Consider the following 18,222-nt stretch of genomic DNA (forward strand, 5'->3'; position numbering starts at 1 on the left):
CCACACCCACACCCCCACACACTCACTCTTCTTCACTCTCACACACCCACATACAATCGCCAGCACCACACACACTCCGTGTCTCTGGGGGAAGGTGAGGGCCGAGGCAGGCCATCCATCCAGCACCCCCTCTTTTCCAGCCCTCTCTCAGTGCCAGAGAGCATGATGGATTGTGTGACTCTTGTGGCCTAGCCCCTTCTGTTCTCCTGCTGGGACGGCAACACTCACACCCACACACACATACATTTAAAGGTGCTTCTCAGGGTGGCAGTAAAGGGTTTGAGGGTGTCCTTGCTGCTGATCTGATTACACAAGGAGCCAGAACACACACATACACACTCACAACAGCACTTCTGTGCTTTGACAAATGAGAGCTCTTTTTCCAAAAGCCCATATTTTTATGCTGAACCCTGAGAAGATACAGTCACTAACTCATGGTTCCATTTTAGCTCCAATTAAATCATTTAAATGACATAACCATATTTTAAAGACTAATTAGCGAAATAGCATTCATTCATCAACATATGAAACGGCATGTAACCATCATAATCAAGATACGTATTAATGCGGCATATTAATCATAATTAGTCTTCACTTTTCTGAAAGCTAAATTAACATCAGCTGCTTTTCTCGCCCATCCAAGTTTTCACATGCAAACAACTACGGTACTGTGTCCCGACAATGTAAGTTTACAAAGTATTTCAAAGGAAGGAGAACTAAAACGGTATTAATTAGATGAAACTGAAGCATTGCATGTGCATGTGAATCATGCGTTGTGTGCAATAGCTGTTGCTATTAAATAGAAAGTCAGCAAGTCAAGACATATCGAAGGCACAGTGGAAGTTCACAAGCAGATTTTAGTTTCAAACACTGGGCGTCTTTGCTTGTTTAAAGAAGATATCTACATGCGTCAGGGTTTAAAACAGAAGCCGCACCTGCATATATGCTAAATAAAATGGAAATGAACAATAAATAAAAGTGATAGTCATCATCTGGGTACATTTTTATTGTGTGTGACCGAGCACTTAACGTAAAGGAATTCAGGACTATTAGAGAGACAGACCTTCACAAACATCAAGCAACTTTTGTTAACTTACAGCGTGGCTACACATGACATTTGAGACTTTAAAACTACTCTGCATGCATGCATGTTTCACTGAGTTTGAATATTTCTGAGACATGCATCAGGAAAAAACAGCATGCTCTAACAAACTTTTATAAACACGCACACACAGCAACGGTCTTGTGCACTATTGTAGGACAGCGGAGTCAGAGGTCAAACCCACAAAAGCAATATGACCAGATTGACAAAAGTGGGTGTCAAACTTCCTTTGATTACCAAATCCCTGGATATGTGTGTTTGTATTGTTCATAAACATGTCCAAATCAGCCATTACTGCTTTCACAATGTGTTATTTTACTTAAATCTAGATTCCATTTTATCAAGATATCTACAGATAAATAAAAACATTATCCTGTTTTCTGTGTATATACATGGTATTAATTAGTTTTTTTTTATTTTATAAATTATATATACTTTTATAAACACAGACACATATATACACAGTAAAAAAAAGTTTGGGTTCAGTACGATTAATTATTTTATTCAGTAAGTATACATTAAATTGATCAAAAGTGACAGTAAAGACTTTTCTATTTCAAATAAATGCAGTTCTTCTGAACTTTCAAAGAATCTTGAAAAAAAAATTGGCAGTAAAACTTTTCAGTTTCAACATGATTTCTGAAGGATCATGTGACACTGAAGACTGGAGTAATGGCTGCTGAAAATTCAGCTTTGATAACAGAGGATTAAATTGCATTTAAAATATATTCAAAAAGAAAACATTTTAAATTGTAATAATATTTCACAATATTACTGTTTTAACTGTACTGTTTACTTGATCAAATAAACATAGTTTGGCGAGCATAAGAGACTAATTTTGAAAACATTTGAAAACATTTTACTGACCCCAACCTTTTAGAACGGTATTGTATATATAAAACGTATAGATTTCGGAACAAAACATTAATTTCACCATTTTCATATGTAAAAGAGACAAGAGTACAATGCAGAAAAATCTGAATCAACACAAAGGAGAATGTCTCTATCTCAGATTCTTGTTTCAAGTGTTTAATAAATATTTAGATGATCATGTAAACCCTCTCCAGCAAAGAGACACTAACCCCAAGTGTCTGACACTTTCAATGCACGTGTACGTGAGAGACACAAGAGCGAAAATGCTGAATCCCTCGAAAGTACATGGTGAAACAGAAGGAGAAATCCACGGCTGTTCGACAGACTTCAGTATGTGCCGTGCAGTTTTGTGTGTGTGAGAGTTGTGTTGTTTGATGCAGGATGTTTAGGAGGGATCAAAGACTAATGATTTCCCTTTTCAAACAACAGCCAATCACAGAGCAGAAAAACTAAAGAGCGACATCAAAAGCCTGAGTGCAAAAGTACATCCAAATCTATACAACCTAGTGTCAATGTGTTAAAAGCCAGACTTGAACGACAAGCATCTGTATGAGTAACACATAATCAACGGTGTGTTTATTACTGAGGATCTGTGTGTGCTTACATGTGGTATTGGCAGTGTGTTTACAAGCCTCTGAGAGCTGTATCTTCTCTCTTCTTTATGATACGATCATAATTTTAACGATAAAAATAGCAAAAATGCTCTCATTCAAACCTGTTAATTGGCTACAGTAAGTTTCCTTATAATGTACATTAAAAAAATAATAAATCTCACGGGACAGTAAAATACAGTTAAATTTACAGTTTTTCAGTTTTCCTGTGTGACACACATTTGATGGTCTATCATTGAATTAACTTTCTTCTTATCAGATATGTTATTTAAAAAAAAAATTATATTAGGAATTTTATTACATCTTATGTTGTTAAATGTTGCATGTATTTTTGTGTATTACATTGTGCATCTTATATAAACATACATACATATAATATATATATATATATATGTATGTATATATATTTGACTGTGTTTTTTTTCTTTACCAACAGTGTATTTGGTGGTTGTCAGTGCATTATAAAGATACAAAACATTATTAACATTATATCAGTTACTGAAATATACTTTTTTTTTTTTTACTGTAAATTTAAGTTCAATTCGTAAAAACCTAAAATATTACCATGCTACCATATTTTTTAAGGTAAAGTTCAGGTAACCACAGTTGCCATTTTTTTTTATCGTAAATTTCACTTCATTGGACTTTTTCCTCTGCTGCGGAACACACACACACTCACAAAAGATATTTGGACTGTTTGTTTGTCCATACAATGAAGGTCAGTGGGCTCCAAAACAACATTGAATTTCATTGACTTTCATTGTATGGACAAAAAAAAAAAAAAAGATATTTTAAACTTCTTGTGTTCCACAGAGGAAAGAAAGTCACACAGTTTTGGAACAACATGAGGGTAAGTAAATGACAGAATTTTCATTTTTGAGTGAACTATCACTTTAACACTACTAGAATTAGTATCATGAGCTCCTTCACATTTCTAACTCATGTGTGGAATAAAAAAACAGCCTTGTCTGGAGTGATCGAGATTGAGAGAAGAGGAGGAGAGAAAGGACGGAGACAGGAATGACATGGAGAGAAAGGAAAATGATGATAAATTGAAAGCTCAGAGAGACGAGCTGTGTGAAAGTTAAAGAGCGAGAGAAGAGACAGCACGAGGGAGAGGGAGTGAGGAATGCGAGGTGTCAGGAGTTCAGCAGTCTGACAGTGTGAGTAAGAGTGCCGAGAGCCAGAGTTAATTACTCAATCAAGATAACGAGCCTGGGACATGCCATTTACAGAGGGCAGCCCACAATTAACCTCCCCTCTCCCACTACACAGCTGTGAAAGTGCGAACATGCACACACACCCATGAGGTAATTATGACACATGGCACAAACAAACACTGGTACACAAATTAACACACATTTACACACAGTCAAAGACACCTGCTGGGAAGAAAATGCACAGGATTGTTTTGATCACTCCAAATTAACAGGCTTGTTTACTTATTGCTAAATAGTGAATTGCTAATTTTACTTTAAGTAACTTATTTAGTTAGTTGCATCTGATTTCGACCTAGTTTAAAGAAATATTCCAGGTTCAATACAAGTTAATCAAAGTAGACAGCACTTATGGCAAAATGTTGGTCATCACGAAAATAAAATTTGACTTGTCCCTCCTTTTCTTAAAAAAAACAAATTACAGCGAGGCACTTAAAAAAAAAAAGTGAATGGTGCCAATCTATAAACGTTAAAATACCCAGTTTCAATAGTATAAGACAATAAACAATAAGTGTGTTGACAATTTTAGTGTGAAAACTCAAACAATTTTACAACTTCATTACCATGACAACGTACAATGGTAAACATTATTTAAACAGATTTACAGTTCATATAATACATGAGAATTAACAGAAGAATTAATTTTACTGCTTTTATAAAATTATAAGCATTACATTTCTACTTTTAAATCCTCCAAAATTGGCCTTGTTCACCTTCATTGTAAATGTCTCACCGTTATTTTGATTTTTTTTTTTTTTTTTTTAGAAAACGAGGAACATACAGAAATTATTTTTGAGGTAATCAACATTAGACCACAAATGCTATCAAATGAGCTTAACTTTTACTGAACCCTTTAATGTTGCAAAGTTTTAGTTTAAAAGACATCTAGTGATTTAATATCTTCACATTCTCTACTGCTTTTCCTCAAAAGGGATTGTCTTTCTTCCCTAAACATTTAATTTATAAAAAATTCACCTGTTTACTGGGGATCTTTACACTTGGCTTGGTATTTAAGTGTTATATTCTCAGCTCTCATTCTTTTTTAAAAGCTCCTTCTCTCTCTTTCCCCTCCGTGGGGCCCAGGGTGGTTCCGCTCAGTCCTTCAGGAAATACCAGAGAGTAGGCCAGGGGAGAACGTACACCCCTCTCTCCCTCTTTATTTTTTTAGTTCTGTTCTCTCTCTCTCTCTCCCTGATGCCTCGACAAAAAGTGCGAGACAAGAGTCGCACTGTTAGAAAAAAGTTCCAGGGCGCGAGGTAAAAAGTGCCATGTAACGTTATGAAAGTGAGTTAAGCTCTACTGTAAAGCATGATGGAAATAACTGTGGATGTATATACGGTCATCATGAGGAAAAGCTGAATGGTAAGAGCGCGGCTTTATTGCAGGTTTGAGTTCTACCTGGCACCCGGCCAGACTCTTTACAACATCATTCACACTCGACTTTAACAGCTCTGACCTATTACACTGCATATCACCGTAAAGCTGTCACAAAAAGCCAGCCTCTCAACCACAGCAACTATAATACCCAGAAAACCCTAAAGACTGCACTACCCATAAAGCATCACACCAGAGGCTTAAACTCACTAAACGTGGGGGGGACCTGCCTTCAACAAGCACATAAATCTAAAAACACACAAAAGCATACAGGTCGGTTGCCCATTAAGCTTAAGCCTTAAAATAAAATGGATCTTGCATTCAAATTAAAAGCAAAGCTGCAGGTAAGTGATGATGCAGCTGTGTTTTGCATGCTGGTACTATGACGCTCAACATGGGTCAGATAAGACAGACTCCTGCATTCACAGAGTGAGGGCCTCCATGTTTGTGTGTGTGCTGCTCACTACAGGATGCTTTTTATCTCGCTCCTGACCTCTGCCACAGAGCAGATAAGATCACCCCATCCTGATCCTCGGAGTGAAAGGTCAAAGCCATCTTTCATTCCAACAGAAACCAAAAAACATGCATGTGCTTACATATTAGGTAAAAACAGCACACAGATCTATACATCATAATAATGCACATGTGCCAGTTATACTGTCTGCCTACTTCTGTAATAATTATCATATAGTTTAAAGGGGTCATATGATGCGATTTCAAGTTTTCCTTTCCCTTTGGAGTGTTACAAACATTTCATTACACCAAATACACAAAATAATGTTCTTTTTAGCAACGTCATATGACCCCTTTAACTGAACGCTAAAGCAACATCACAGTCATAGGTTTGATTTGGAGGGAAGACACATACTCATATACCCTAAATGCACTGCAATTTGCTTTTGATAAATACATTAATGTGAATATCTGAAGTAGTTTTATCTTCTAATTTGATCAAAAGGAAACACTAGCTATCCATTCTCTAAATATCAAAAAGTCATAAATAGTGCTGAATGCTAAATTTTCAAAAAATAATGAAATGTATTATTACTATTAACATTATAGAAAATAAGAGAAAAATAAAAACAAATTAAATTAAATAAAAACAATATTCATTACATTATTTTCTACCATAGTATTATTTTTAATTACAACAGCAACAATCATTAAAATAACAAAAATAAACAAATTCAGAGAATTTTCCATCATAGTATTATTATTATTAAGAAGAAGAAATAAAATAATAAGAGAATAAGAAAAATAAGAGAAAAAGAATAAAGATAATCAAAAAGTATCTTCTATAATTTCTTCTACTTATTATTATTATATTTTAAAGTATGTATATTAATACCATTACTGGAATCTTTATGTCATGTCAATAAAGTACTTAAAAAATTATATTGACTGAGAGTGAAGATGCTGATGCACATTTTAAGGGACATTAAATATCAAGACAACATGCATTTAACACTCTAAAAATACACAATATGCCACAAAAGAACAACTGTCTCAAATTTAAGTCTGTATGATAGATGTGTGTAATACGTCTTTGGGTTGCTGGAGGAAACATGCTGACATATCTACCATATAGTCCTAATCTCTGATAATCCACATAATTCCATCATTATGTTGTGGCAATTCCTCAGGGTCACCAAGTCTGTGAGTTGATTTGATGAAATACACACATGGTAAACTGCAGCCAGTGCAGCTTGTGTGTTTTGTCTATCATCAGCATGCATGCTCACACTCACACTTACTTACTGTACATTACATTTATATTCCTGGCAGACACATCCTGAAAGCATTCATACACATTTTGCTACTTATTTTCAATAATCCTTGCTGCATATGCCGCCACATAATACAATAAGACATTCTCAAACCTTGTAAAAATGCAATTAAAAAACAATTTAATCAGCTGAAATTACACCATGTAACAAAATAACCACGGCACAGTTTACCAAAAACAAAAAACTTTGAGATGTACACATAAGTTCAGCTGGGCAAGACATTCATATAAGGCCAGTGTTACTAAACCAAGCGACTGCTGCAAACTCGCCGTTTGTGGAATTGGTTGCATAAATCTTCATTATGCCCTCTCTCGTGCTCCTTTCTCTCGCTCTTTCAAAATGAAAAACGAAAAGAAAAAAAAACCATGAGGGTTTCCTGGGGACTGTCTGGAAAATAAAAAGTGAAAAAGAAGAAAAAAGCCTTTGGCTAACTTAGGTCCTCCTTCCCCAAAGTGCCTCATAAAAATTGTTTAAATCAGCATCCGAAAGAATGAAATGGATGTGCAAAATCATATTCGCTGAAAGGCAGAGCGGGGACCGCAGGGTTCACGCAGCGGCCTTTAGCGACCGTCTGGGGGCCACCTTCATCAGTTCGAGCCTTCACTATTAAACCCTCTCAATCAGCTAAAAAACAGAGCGCTCGGTTTTGATGTGTTCATTATTGCACCCAGTTCGCTGCGTCCTTGTGCATGTGCAAATGGGAGAATAAAAGTAAGCGAGAGAGAGAAATAAAAGAATGGTCACTGGTTACTTTACAGTGCTCTCCTGCTGGAAATCGTAAAAAAGTTACCGAAATTCACTCTAATATTTCAAGCTTCATTTAAATCGGGGTATTTCAGGCCTTTAAAGGAAGTTAGCATATTATTTCAACGCGCACACACGGTTTCTTTGTCTGAGTAGATGGCGTGTGATGGACAGACAAGGTCAAGCGCATTACCTGCTTTTCTCATTGTGAAGCTAGAGCTACGCATACCTCCTGAAGGAATGTGAGCGAGTGTGTGTCGACTGAAAGAACACATCCAGTGAAAGCGAGATACAGGTTGTATTTGCAGCAAAGCTACAGACGAAATCCTCCCCTACACACACGCTCGTTATAAGATCTCTAAAGGTTATGCAAATAAAGACGGCCGATTTGAGTTTCATCGTTCGCTCGCAATTTACGCACATCTAACCACAAGTTACGTCTGGCATGATAGCCATCACTCAGTGGCTTCACATGTTGATTTTGGGAATGATAATAATGCATTAGAGCCATTCATCTAACAGCAGTTTTGGGTGTGACAGTTATTTTTAGCATTAACGTGGGATCTTTCAGCCAAAAGATTTTTATCTGTCAGTAATTATGGTTTCATAAATCATGCAGGTGTAGTACGAATGAAAATAAATTAGGATGGCTCAAAAACACAGCAGTTCGTGTGATGATTGCCGAGGGTCTCTTTGGATAAACAGGTAGCGTATTCAACCCACTGCTTTCCTATTAATAGGTGTGCATTTCATCCAGTTACTCCCTTCAGGCGAAGAAAGTGTGTGTGCTGGCAAAGAGGACCAAAAACATTTTTGAAATTGAAGTAAGATCCTTTTTTTCTATTCTGTTTCTGCCAGAATAAGTGATTTGATTAATTATAGGCTTCATCCAACAGATTTTAAACATGTTCACATGTAGCCTGTGGACAACGCATTTGTAAATCTATCGCAAATATACACACTCGCTCTCATTCATCCTTGTAAGTGACCTGTGTCCTGTACTGACACTCCTGCCTCCTGAGGAAATGCAGTGATTTACTTTCTATCACAGAGGTTAAAGGTCAAATTCCCATTTCGCTTCTGTGTTGATGGATGGCCTGTTCGGTTTTTGCCTTTTAGAGTCTCTTTAAGTATCCTGGGCTGATATTATGTAACGGCATTTTGAGGTCATCAAAAACCTGATACCAAAAATATTTAACAGTTTTATACCCGAGTAATAGATTTCACGTCTTTCTGCACTGGTTCTTCTTAATCCTCTGATGCCACTCATCTTCAGACTGCATACACTCACACATCTTTCTGTCCTACCTTTATGGTATTTTTTTTTCTGACTGAAAAAGTTCTCTGGAAACACCCCTCTGACCCATACACAGCAAACATGTGTCTTGGAGAAAACCTCTGATCTGTCAATAATCATTTCGTGTGTGTTTTCTTTACAGATTTAGTGCCCTTTCTTATTCCTGAATGACCACCCACCACACACACATACACAAACTGACATCTACTTGTCAGTTAAGGATGCACGTTTTGATCATCTTGTCTACTTGAGTACTTCATAGAAAAATACACATTTTTTAAATTGTTGCTGTCTAAGGCCCGGTTTCACAAACGGGGCTTAGCTTAAGCCAGGACTAAGCCTTAGTTAAATTAAGATATTTAAGCAACTTTTACAAAAGTGCCTTAGAAGAAAACATTAAGGTGTGCATCTTGACACAGAACAATGACACTGACATATTTTAAGATATGTCAGAGCAAGATATTTTCAGCTGAGACAGCTCAAACATGCATTTTGGTCTGGGACTAGCTTAAGCCTTGTCTGTGAAACGGGGGGTAAAGGTTTGGGGTCAGTAAGATGTTGTCTTAAGCTCACCAAGGTTGCAATTAGATCAAAAACAGTTAAAACAGTAATATTGTGAAAACTTATAACAATTTAAATTAACTTATCTATTTGAATACATTTTTTTAATCTATTCTAGTCTTCAGTGTCACATGGTCCTTCAGAAATCATTGCTGATTTGGTGCTCAAGTAACATTTATTATCATCAATCAATGTTATTATCAATGTTGTTTTGCTGCTTAATATATTTGTGGAAATTATGATGCACTTTATGCATCCTTGCTGAATAAAAGTATTATTTTTACTGACCCCAAATTTTTTAATGGCAGTGTATAAACAACATAGCCAACACATTTGGGGAATTGTATGGTAAGCGACACATTTTTGAGATGTTCTGCCAAGTTAAAAACAAGTTCTCCCAAAAATTCTCAAGACCCCTTCCACTGAGTTATGCAATGTCTAGCTGTTTTTGAAAGAACGAACGTGTCCTGTGTGAACACCCTCTAATCCTCTCCAGAGATTTGAATGCTGTTGATTTAATGGAGTACAAGTCACAATGAACAATACTGAAACAAATAGCTGTCTGATGATGCCACAAAATAAAGAATGAAAACATATTCTCACCACATATCTAGGAGATGTCAACACTTAGTATATTGCATGATATTTTATAATCTCTCACCTCCTAAGGGCACCTTGAATGTTCTGATCTTTTACTACACAGGAAGATACAAACACAGTCTTGTAGTGACTTACCACTTCAGTTGGCCGGTAGTACTTCGGATCCACCTTCACATGAATCTCTCCCGTCTCCTGACATCGGCCCACCTCCTCCTCATTCTTCCCCTCCCACCTAAATGTGAGAACAAGAGCTTTAAACACATTCCTTCGTCTTATTTGTTTTCCAATTCAGCTGTCAGCATATGCGTTACATATTTACAATATTTATGGTGTGTTTGCGTGTTGTTTTGCAAGATTGTACAGCCTGTCGGCGAAACAACACCAGATGTGCCAGATTAACCAGACGGGCTTAATGTGAGGTAGATGTGTGTGTGCGCGTGCTCTCACACAATGGTTTTGCCCACGTGTTTGAAGGCCTTCTCCACGAACTCCCGTACGCTGTGCACTTCCCCCGTCGCTATGATAAAATCGATAGGCTCCTTCTGCTGCAACATCAGCCACATCGCCTAAAACAAACAGAAACAACAAGATCAATATCATTATTATAAAGCACAATCCATTTCAATTGGCGCATATGATGCCATTAAGTGATTGATGACACCATATCAAGATGCAAAGGATATAAAGACCTCATATAGGACTAAGTGCATCAAAACAGCTTTATTTTCTCAGGTTCACATTTGAGATCATGTATCAAGACTCCCCCACATTCACACACGACACAGATTCAACACAGACACATCTGCGCCCAGTAGGATGTGCTTTTATGTGGTTACGATCTTACATACACCCCAACGCACAAACACACACGGCCGTCCCCATCCTGACGTCAGCACTAGGCCTCATGGGATGCCAATTGTGGGAATAAAGCACAGAGTTCCCAAGTCCATACAACCACTACACAACGACACAAACGCACAGACTATATCTAAATAGTGATCTAGATGAAAGAGAGAGTGCTTTTGGGGAAATAAATGGTGAGATACTTAAAACAAGAATGCTTGCCAGAGGTCAATGGGTGATACTCTTTTGTCTTTTTTCTCTGGCTTTAGCTCCCTCTCTTTCTCTCTCTCTCTCACACATTTTCTGACTCCAGGGCTTCAGCGTTTAGCCAGTTGGCTGGAGAATCGCCCCATTACATTGACAGAACTGTGCTCTTTTCTTCCCTTCAGCTTGATGGAGGGATAAAGACCCCATCAGCACGTTTTATATGCTGCAGTGGGAGCGCCGCACTTGGCCGCCCAACTCATTCATATTTCACTCCGGCTGCTCTCACTTGAAAAAAAAAAACCTCTCAAACGAGTTAACAGGCAGACAGAAAGAGAAACACTGAAGGAACTCACACAGCATTGGATTTTATCACAGCACAAAGTCTAAGCAATCAAACTGTATTTTAAACATCTGTAGGTTAAATAAAAATGACTGTTCTACATCACAAACCACTAAACACCCACTGTGAAGGATAAAGAACGTGTTCAGAGCAGCTCTGTTTGATTTAGTCTAGTCTGAAATGTAGAAATTCCCTCAACACACACATGCAGATATCCAAAATTAATTTTTTGGCATAAATGAGAACATTTACCTGCCATAAATATATTTTTTTACCAACCAATAAACTGATTTTTGCATTATTTTATTAAGAGCAATACATAAACACCCCTCACAGACCTGAATCGTTGCAGGCAAGTGTGTCGGACACACGTGTGTCCAAAAATGTCTAACGTAGAAATGTTGTGGTTTTAGTAAATCTTGAAGTCTGTGCAAAGTCTGTGCCTTTGCAATTTTTAAATTAAGAATATATATTTTGTCCCAGTGACAATTGATTTATTAAACATACTTGTGACAAACAGCTCAAGTCACTGTGTCATTCACAGCTTTCAGCGTCTGTCACAAAAACATGAAGACGACACATTGCGATGTTGTTCCTCATATTTTTGTTGAGGAATATTCCGCATATGTGTCGTCACAGAGTTCTGGAGAAGATGAATGTCTGACAGTACATTTCCCCCTGAGGTAAAAGTAGTTAGTCACGAGTCACTGACATCAAGCTGGGGTCAGACTTCTTACAGTTTGACAAACCATATAATGTTGCAATTCCTAATAAAATTACCGGCTAATTGGCAAGTAATTCTATTTATACAAAGATTTTACTGGCAGTTGATGCTCTGTGAATGCTAATTCTGGAGTATACACACATATACACATAAAATATGTAATAATGACCATGATGACACCATGAGGCTAGTAAGAAGAACGTCACAATTGAGAAAGGTCAAAGGTCAAGACAAAGCTTTTATTCTGTCTTCACCAATACAGCTTCTAAATGATGAAACCAACATGTAACAGAGGTGACTGTGTCTGTGTGTAAGAGAGAAAGACTGAAGAGAAAACAAGAGGGACAGACATAGCGTGAAACAGAGAGGTCAAGTGAAGGGAGGAAATGGTCTGCAACAATCTCTGATCTTATTTTAGTCTCGGCAAACAGCATTCTTGGATTTTTCACTCGTTTGTTTCTCTCTTTCTCACAATCATACACACTGATGGCAAAGTGAAGCACTGTAACAGATTAATTCTTGAACCCTTCTCCATTGTGTTTGGCTTGCTTTAACAGCCATTATTATTCAGCAACTTTCTGGATTAGTCAGCAAGGACTTGAGGTGGTTTAGAGCCACTGTAACAGGAAAATTATTCTGAAATGAAACCCGGCTCGTACTGTATCTGCCTTAACATCCCTTGCTTTCCATCCTTTTCTCTCCATTCCTCCCTCACGCCTCTCTCCAAGGATCATTAGCTCTGTGAGAGACAGCTGAGAGGCCTGCAGCTCAACTCCCTTCCCCTTCCTTCCTGTTCACACACACTCTCTCCTGGCGTTATGGGAGGGGTCTGGATGCTCTGAGGCTCTCTGGGTATTTAGGCAGCAAATGTACAAGCTTTGTGTATAATACAAAAAACAAGATGCTTTCATTATTTGTGTACACGGTTCGGTACCTCATTATATGTACTTTTGTCCCACAATATCATACTCCTAGACCTCTAAGGTCTTCAAAACGATCCTAGACGATCGTTCCTCTCTGTTGCGGCCCACGCTTCATAGCTTGCCGCCCCATATCAGATCCTCTCCTTCTATTGATGTTTTTAATTCCCATCTTAAAGGAACAGTTTACACAGTTGTTTACACAATATTTTCAGTATTTACTTGTACTGTCAATGAAACAAAAACAGATCCGCTTGATCTGATAAATTAGGTCAATAATATTAATAGCTTTATAAATAAATGTGATTTGATCTGACTAGAAAAAGTAATAAAAAATTCAAGTGATTCATGAATAAAACAAAAAACAAATTTTTTTTAAATTATAAGTCTGACTTAAAGGGACAGTTCACCCAAAAATTCTGTCATTTTTTTACTGCCTTCATGTCATTCCAAAACTGTGGAACATAAAACGAGATATTTTGAAGAATATTTAAACTGTTTTTGCCCATATAATGAAAGTCTATGAGGTTCAAAACAACACTGAACCCAACTGACTTTTATTGTATGTAGAAAAAAACAGACTTTTTTTTTTGTTCCCAAACGTCTTTTTTTGTGTGTGTGTATTTCACAGAAGAAAGAAGGTCATACAGGTTTCTTAAGTCCAGCGCCAGGACTTAGGTCACTTTTCTACAACACTGACCTAACAATAACTATCCACTGATTCAGGACCTGTGCATGGATTGGTAAACACACGCATACATCGGTTTAACTGATCACTTTAAAGCTCAGCGAATGGGTCACAGAGGTAGAGCAAAATGTGAGGTTCAAGAACAGTTTCCTTCTCTAGTGGATCAAGGCATTCCAAAAATGACATGTACGCCAGTTTGCTTTGAATCTGTGTCAGTGTTCCTTCTGCCATCCGTCCATGCAAGCAAACATAAATTTGGATGAGAGAGAGGTGAGTTTCAAAGAAGGTGAAAGAGAAAACAAAGGATTAACTGTGATGACATCCGCTTCTCTGCTTCAATGGCTCTTTTGTTTTTATGCATCTGGGTGTGTGTGACTATATTTCCCCGCAGGCGCTTTTGAATGAAATATCTTGAAATATTCAAATCATTTTAAGTTTTGGAATGGTAAATTATGACATATATTAAACAATCACTGGTCATATGACCGTACGCATCCAATCACAATTCTCAAACAAATTTACATTACCTGGGTGGCTAATTTTAAAAGGGGGAAATATGATGAACATTTACGTAATTACACTACCAGTCAAAAGCCTGAACACTCCTACTCATCCTTCATTACTACTGTTTTTCCACAGTTTAGAACAAAAAAACAAACAAAAAAAGTAAAAGTCATACTAATTGAAGTATGGGAATTATGTAGTAAAACCAATTATGATGTTAAAATTCTTCAAAGCTGTAAATGTCATGCATTTAAAAAATGAAATGAAATCTAAGCCTTTAGATCAAATAATTTTAAGATCACGAGAATCAAATTTAGTCCAAAATTGCAAGTGTGTTCAAACTTTGGACTGGTAGTGTATAAAAATGTATACATACTACTGTATATTTATAATATAGTCATAATTGTGTAAAAAAAAAAAAAAAAGGGTAAAACCAAAGACCAAAGTTAAGTAAAGAAGCTTTACAAAAAAAGTTACAAAATTAAAAATTAAAAGTAAAAAGTACAATATAAAGTTACAGTAAAAGGTAAACTAAAAAGTGAAATACAAAGTACAATGGTAAAGTAAAAACTGAAGAAAAACATTAAACAAAACATTAAATAAAAAAGTTGGGTATTCTTTTAAAACTTGAGTTTTATTAACCTTGTTATATTATTATTTACAAGAAAAAATTAAAATGTATCTTTCTCTAAAAAAAACAAAAACAAATTCCTCTCATTTATGACGTAACATTTTGGCTATTAACATTTGTTTTAAGTTTGTTACTCTGCAATAAACAAACCTGCAGTTCTCTTTATAACACTAAATCTAGTTCAACCAAACACGCATTTACGATTGCAAAAAAAAAAAAAGTACCCACACACTCAATAAATTTATGCCATGTAAAGAATTCCTTGCATAAGGACTGTACAAGTCTTTCAGGTAGATTCTGCCCTGTATTAATATAACTATTCATAACTGTCCACCGGGAAGGGCACGCACACATACACAGCCTGGAACAGACTCTATAGCTCCAGGAGTCATTGGTTTAGAAGGGTGCCTGTTTTTAAAAGCCTATTTTATTTTTGGAGCTGCTGAAAGTTTAAATACTCCCCTCTACCCACCACAACACACACACAGACACAGTCTTTTTTGTATGGAGCACAGAAGTACTCTGTTTAAGGCAGGTGGTTTGAATTAGGCAGAGACAGGCTGTCATATGGTGACACTTGCTCACATACACATACACTGAACGAGAAAGAGAGTGAGAGTGTGAAAGAGCAGACAAAGAGAGAGAGTTAGCACTGACCACTAAATGACTGAGTGAGAGAGACGATGAGAGTGTGTTTTTCACTGCGGATCACCTGGTTACTTCATTAATGTTATTTTAAATGGACTTTTCCACACAGCTCAAGTTACTTGTGCCGGCCAACACAAAACGCACAACAGTGACTACGTTTACATGGACATCAGTAATCTAATTATTTACCTTATTCTAAATAAGCCTATATTATGATTATGGTGTTTACATGAGTTGCTTTTAGAATATTCCTCTCATGTTCCCGTTTTACATGTGATAGTACATGGATCGATTAATGGCACACGTCATTATGTCCCCACGTGACGCCATCCGACGTCCCCTCCGGAATTCACAGAGTTCACCATTACACACGTCAAAAAACATGGAATAGTTCCAGTCAGACCATCTGAGCTGATGCACCACTGGATCTGTTTGATGGTCCATATCAGAATGTCTCCTAAAGCGACATTGCGCCAAATTATTATAATTATTATAAATATATTTTTTATCAATTTACAATTTTATAAATTATAAAAAAAAAAAAACCTGTTTAAGTATGTCCCAAGAGGCATGCTGGGAATCACTGTCCTATAGTAGATTTGAGTGGTACGCTTTTCACTATCATTGAGGCTGAAGAGCCAAACTGTAGATTGTTATATCGATCATGAAAATGACTGACCAGTAGAGACAGGAAGAAACTATAATTTAATCTGATGGAAGATAAAAACCGGTTACAGATGCAGTTTATTGACTGGAACTCATATGCATCCAGACAGTGAAACATGTGTGTGTGTGTGTGTGTGAGAGAAAGAAAGAGCAGTCAAGATGGTTATCAGGGCCGTTCAGCCCCTCGTTGAGAGCAGATTGGTTACAAATTGGAAAATGAGGAACAGGTGTGTGAGCAGGGACACACACTCCCATACACATCCATTAGCAGTGCACACAACTTCTGTGACCACAGAAATTCTTCAAGCGGGAAAAAGAGTTCAACATTGCCTTCTATAAATGTTCACAATAAACACAGATGCGACGTCACGCACACACACGTCCTCTCTCTGTTTTTCTGCTGTCTGTTTCACAGGTGGCTTCATTTTGTGTGGTCATATAAAAGTGAAAGGTCAAGCTGTAACACTGTCGGGAATTTTCTTACACATTAAGACACCTTTAATTGTATTTGTGTGTGTGCAAGACAGATAGAATGCACATTTATGTGGCCAAGCCTTCTGCCCAATGAACACTTGGTGTGAGAGAATGTGTGTGAGACAGAGTGATGACAGTAGTATTTGTGGAGGCATGCCGTGTTGGCGAATCTTACTGCTGATGCTTTCCCCAGGTGAGTTTTTACTGCCTGGAGTACAATGAACAAAGAGAGGTGTGTGTATGTGGATCAGTTCTTTTCTTGCCTGTCTTAGCACTGTCACAAAGATAGACAGAAGGATCTGCCTTCACTCGGTCTGAGGTGCAGAAAAATCAGTCCTGTAGCACAGAGGTCTCTGCAAAAGCGCATTTAAAAAAGCAGCAAAGCAAAAGATTTGATTTGAAATCTGATATGAACCAAGAAAATATATCAAAACAGTGATAGGACAAAAATGAAGCCAGAATTACGGATATGTCAGGATGGTCAACTAGTTATCCACTAACCAACAAGTCAATTAATGAGAAAGATTTCTTGAAATCGCTTTAAATGGGAAATTGGAGAAACCTCTTCTCAAAGAAAATTTTAGCATGCTGAAACTGTTCAAAATTAAAAAAAAAAAAAAAAAAAGGAAATCAGCCATTGAAAACAAATTGACTGGCTTTTATCAAATTTCAAGACAATTATTGTCAGATTAAATTTGAGAGTTTTTTTGCACATCTAATCAGAAAGCTATGTATTTTTTCTATATAGCCTATATTATATATATAATTGTATGACTTCCTAAATATTTGTAACCACAGTTATGATACAATATGTGACCCGTGCTGGCAAAATGAGTCAGAATGCACATGGGCTGATTTTGAGCTACAGGCAAAAAAGTGAGGGGAAAAAAAGTCAATTTTGGTCGAATTTGAGGTTTTCACAAAAATTAGTTCATTAATCCCTCGTCTAGCGATCCCAATGCTCCAAATAGTAATTAAACACCTAAAATGATCTTTATTTGTATGTTTTCTGAGAGGTGAACCTTTTTTACTGCTCGCTTCTTGACGACTGGTACTTCCCCTCAGCACAAGTTTGGTATAGTTGTAAAGCACAGCATTCCAGCTTTGTGAATATTCATAGCAAATTCTTGATGGCATGAGTCTGAACCAGTGAAATGTGATGTTCAAACCCATGCTGATGTAAACAAAACGATCGTGCTGACTGACACATCAGAAGCGAACACACAAAAAACAGTGCACTCTCGGGCAGTGCACGATCCCGTATACATATAAAATTACAGTATTTCAAAATATCTGACTTGGCGAGTATTCACGCAAACATAATCTGTTAAGTGAACATTTGGTTAACTGTTGGGCAAAAACATCTGATGTGTAACATTATATTAGATCTGTGCATTACAGTAGGCCTTAA

The 18,222-nt window shown here is 37.0% G+C and overlaps 1 protein-coding gene across 2 annotated transcripts in view; it reads right to left on the reverse strand.

Moving 5' to 3' along the window:
* LOC107711642 (GDP-mannose 4,6 dehydratase-like) overlaps positions 1-18,222 on the reverse strand; it is a 67,392-nt gene that overhangs the window by 1,710 nt on the left and 47,460 nt on the right. For both annotated transcript variants that reach the window (XM_016516644.1, XM_016516645.1), the window contains 2 exons: positions 10,614-10,732; positions 10,302-10,398 (listed from right to left, as the gene is read on the reverse strand). In XM_016516644.1, the coding sequence (XP_016372130.1) occupies positions 10,302-10,398; positions 10,614-10,732 (216 nt within the window). The remainder of the gene's footprint in view (positions 1-10,301; positions 10,399-10,613; positions 10,733-18,222) is intronic.

The sequence above is a fragment of the Sinocyclocheilus rhinocerous genome, unplaced genomic scaffold, assembly GCF_001515625.1.
Source record: "Sinocyclocheilus rhinocerous isolate Xijiao unplaced genomic scaffold, SAMN03320098_v1.1 scaffold1169, whole genome shotgun sequence".
Taxonomy (NCBI): domain Eukaryota; kingdom Metazoa; phylum Chordata; class Actinopteri; order Cypriniformes; family Cyprinidae; genus Sinocyclocheilus; species Sinocyclocheilus rhinocerous.